This window comes from Microchirus variegatus (assembly GCF_963457635.1).
Source record: "Microchirus variegatus genome assembly, chromosome: 19".
NCBI lineage: Eukaryota > Metazoa > Chordata > Actinopteri > Pleuronectiformes > Soleidae > Microchirus > Microchirus variegatus.
In genome coordinates, this window is record NC_139820.1 from 14,862,953 (window position 1) to 14,867,155 (window position 4,203).

Here is a 4,203-nt window from a genome sequence, read left to right on the forward strand (position 1 = left end):
ACAAAAAAAATTACTCCGAAAAACAGGAAAATAATTAGACAAAAAACAGGGGGAAAAAATATTACTCAGAAAAACAGAAAAAAGATTATTCAAAAAATCAAACCGAAAATTAATTACTGAGAAAAACTGGATTTTTTATTTTTTTTCAAGTGAATGCAATACGCTTCCGTAATTTCCATATCAAATGCACACTTATATTTTGAAACACTGTGAAATGTCATCATAAATATCATTCACCTATTCTCCTGCATACTGCAGTACTACTCACATGTAGGGTATGGGCTTTATTTCTTTTTGAATGCCACCACCTTGTGGAGAACATGGGTACAACACCCTGTTCACATAAAGAGAGCTGTTTTTTTAACGTGTCATTCTATTTCCTGCTTCCTGTCCTTTCTCAAATGCTGAAAATGGCATCTTCTGAGAGGAGAATGGAAAGTTTATTGTCATGTTTACGATGCTACTGTCAATCATTAAATGATTGTCCAAAGTGTTTGTTTTCCATGTCTGTTTCTTACTCTCCACTTCTCAGCTCCTCCCATTTGCCCCAGATTCCCTCACATCTGGTTTCTTCTTTTTTTTGGTGGGGGGTGGTGCTCCAAGACTGAATACTGCAAAAGTCTGAAGGGGAGAGTGAAGATAAGTGTTAGAGGAAAATATTACAAAAGCAACAAAAAGGGGCAAGGTAAGAAACTAATCACCGGCAGAAAACTGCACACTTTCTGGAGCCAAATGCAGAGATTATTTTGTTTAGAGCGGAAATAGAGAAAGTTTAGTGTGTGTGTGTGTGTGTGTGTGTGTGTGTGTGTGTGTGTGTGTGTGTGTGTGTGTGTGTGTGTGTGTGTGTGTGTGTGTGTGTGTGTCCATCAGCAGGTGATGACATGGCAGTGTTTCCATTCTGCAAGACTCCCACAGGTCAGCATTCCATGAGCCATTGCTCCTCCTCTTCTTACTTTTCATTGACGACTGCTCGGTGAAAGTTGGATTTCAGGACATGCAGAGTTAGACTAACCCAGCATAGAAGTGGAAAAAGCTTTGATCTGTGAAATATGTCCAGGATTAATTCAAGTGCTCTTGTGCAAAGAAAACATGTTCATCACAGGGACACATTCTGGAGAATGACTGACTGTGTGCATGTGCTGGTTATGGTCTGTCTCCTGATATTAGGACTATCTTTGGTTTCATTTCAAAATGGACTGTCTATTCTACACTGTAAAAAGAAAATGGTTGACAAACCTCAAACTATTAAACTGAAAAAAATGAAGTAATATATTTTAGTTTGTCATGCATTTTCTTTTTTTTCTTCAGTTTTTTTCAGCCTGCTACAGCTGTAACACCTAAATGAATTCAGGTTATTCAAACTAAATTTACCAAGTTCTATGAAGGCAGCTTGCTTACTTTAGTTTAAATTAAGTGAGTGCATTTAGGTGTTGCTTAAACCCTTTGTCAGTAATGCATTATTAGGTTTATATTTGGTATGTCTTTTTCTTTCATTTGAACACAAATAACCCAAATCCCCTGACGTCAGTTTACATGATAGTAGATCTTCTGTCCTGCAAAACAAATCCAATCTGTATCCATCAAAAAGGAGCCATAAAACCAATTCTACAGAAACAAAAAAATGGAAATGTTGTTTGTGTAGGTTTTAGTTAAGTTTAGTTCTGATCTTTTATTTTGTTGTGCTTCTGAAAATATTTAGTATTTTTTATGTTCTTGATTGATTTTTCAAAAAAAATTAAAAATTTTGTTAAATTATTTTTCTTTGAATTTGTCTGAATAAAAATGTATGTATTTATTTATATTTGTTTTGGAACTGAAGACTGAAGTGATTATGTTTGTGTCCCTCACACAGGACCAGTCAGAGTGACAACAATCAAACTAGTCCTGTACTGTTTCCTCCTGGCTCTTATCATATGTAAGTGTACATACAACGTTATTCTATTCCAAACCTTTACCAGAACACTAATTGCACATGTGGCCAATTCACATTCATGTCTTGATTGTGGGATTGTCTACTGCTGCATCCTCTACATGAGGAGCCACAGGGGCAGCTCAGGGGCCCAAGGGCTCTGAAGCCTACTATCCCAATATTTTTGCACGGTTTATATTATTCACCCCTATTCACATCTGAAAGGGGCCCCTCAGTTAAATAACCAAGGATAGGTTATGTGACATGGGGGTCCATCCCAGCGTCGTTTTTTCAGAAAAAAGAATTGTTTTGTACAATTTCACTTTTGAAATAACAATTTTTATTTAAAAAATGTTTTCCCTCCTCAGACTTCTTCCACGGACATAAAGCAGCTGTCAGTGTCAAGTCACCTCATCCTATCTCTCATGCCAAGAACAGATTAATGACAGACATGACGCTCATCAAAGCAGCAGGGCCACAAACATCTATGGAGACACCATGGGGGGCTCCTTTAGTGTGGGGTCACAGCCACAACTCAGCCAGGCACAGTGCTAAATTCGCTCAACATGGAATCCATTCTGGTCTGGTGACCCTTGTTGTGGGCACTTATAAACGCTTTTTCTACCGATTCCTCTCCTCAGCTGAAATCTACTTCCTCCCTGGTCAGATGGTCACCTATTATATTCTCACAGACAGCCCTCATTCTCTGGATCCCCCCATGGAGTTGGGGCCCAAGCGACACCTGAAGGTGGTTCCTGTTGCTGAGATGCCTGGGTGGAACAGGCTGGCCTATCGTCGCATGGCCCTGCTTGCTGATGCCATTAGAGATCCAATCAGCGGTGAGGTTGAATATCTCTTCTGTGCTGACATTGACCAGGAGTTTTTTGCCCCAGTGGGAGAGGAGATCTTTGGTAAACTGGTGGCCACATTACACCCAGAGCTATATGGGATGCCACGAAATGCATTTCCATATGAGGTTGAAGAAGTCTCCTCTGCTTGTGTGGATGAGGATGAAGGAGACTATTACTACACCTCAGAGTTTTATGGTGGGTTGGTTTCTGAGATGTACAGAATGGCTCGTGCCTGTTCCATGCTTATTCTGCAGGACCAGGCCAGTGGGGTGCTGGCAAGGGGCCTTGAGGAGAGCTATTTGAACCGCTACCTGATTGACCACAGGCCAACATGTGTGCTGTCACCAGAGTATAGCTGGTGGGATTCGGCCCTGGCTGCTGAAGTGCCAGTACAGAGGCTGGTGTCTCTGGGAAGACAGTGTGAATCTTATGATAAGGAGATGAGAGAGAAGCACAGATGTTGAATGAATGTAAAAAACTATGGGTTTTGCTGGTTCAATCCATCACATACTGGACTACTGTTATTAGTGTTTTGTTTCTTGTAGACCGTGTTCAGACCTATTATTATCATTTGTCCCGCGTGATCTAATCATGTCCAGATCCTGCTAAAGGTATGAACACTCCCAATCCATCCGGATCGCATCCTCAGACATGATTTTAGAAAAAGAGTTCAGAGGGTGGGTTGAGGCAGCCTTAGTCTGTCAGCAGTTTCATTTTGCTCTGCATGGTTGGTATGGACACCATTTTGGCCAACTTCAGAATCTCCTAAAAAGCAAAACTAATTACAAACAGGTTTATTTCCCCTAGTAAGCGAAAGGTGGGCTTTACACAATGACAGCAGAGAAGTGACACGTTTTTTTGTATACATAAACAAGCTATGCGAGATGTCATTGTTCTTCATAAATTAGGAACTGTAGCGAGTATGGTGTTGTTTCAAACCAGTTTGTCGTGCATAAATGTGCTGTAAAGAAGTTTGTGCACATGCTCTATAAAGACATGATTGACTTCCCCTGCTGTGGAGAAGCTGTTTGCCAACTCTGATGCTGCCAGAAGAGCATGAGCAATGTCTGAACATTCCAGGTAATACTGGCATAACAGCTATTTTATTCGTTGATTGGGCAGCGCCCTAGTGCCCTCTATTGACAGTCGCCATTGGTGAAAGGTCACATAGAGTAGTCCTGTTGCACATATATGTTAGTTATGGAGGTCTACTTACATACTTTAACTTGTTTTTATGGTCAAAAACCTCCTAGTTGCTGTAAACGAGCCGATAGAAATCTGTCTTTTCTGATGCTGTTTCCCAGCCGCGAGATTTGAGACTCAACTCTCACCCAGAAGACAGAGTCTTGTGATCGGCCAGTACCTGAAAGTACACCCGCTCTCAGAAGCGCAGCTCCCCCCTCTGGAACGGTGGATGCACTGCTACTCATTATCAAAACATTG

At 41.0% G+C, this 4,203-nt stretch overlaps 1 protein-coding gene across 1 annotated transcript; it reads left to right on the forward strand.

Annotated features, from left to right (window-relative positions):
- Positions 1-641: 641 nt before the first annotated feature.
- On the forward strand, positions 642-3,224 carry LOC310941242 (globoside alpha-1,3-N-acetylgalactosaminyltransferase 1-like; the record flags this gene model as incomplete). Its single annotated transcript, XM_083906376.1, has 4 exons — positions 642-685; positions 871-915; positions 1,853-1,915; positions 2,278-3,224. The coding sequence occupies exons 2-4, from the start codon at positions 882-884 to the stop codon at positions 3,222-3,224; spliced, it is 1,044 nt and encodes a 347-aa protein (XP_083762502.1). The 5' UTR covers positions 642-685; positions 871-881.
- Positions 3,225-4,203: the final 979 nt, after the last annotated feature.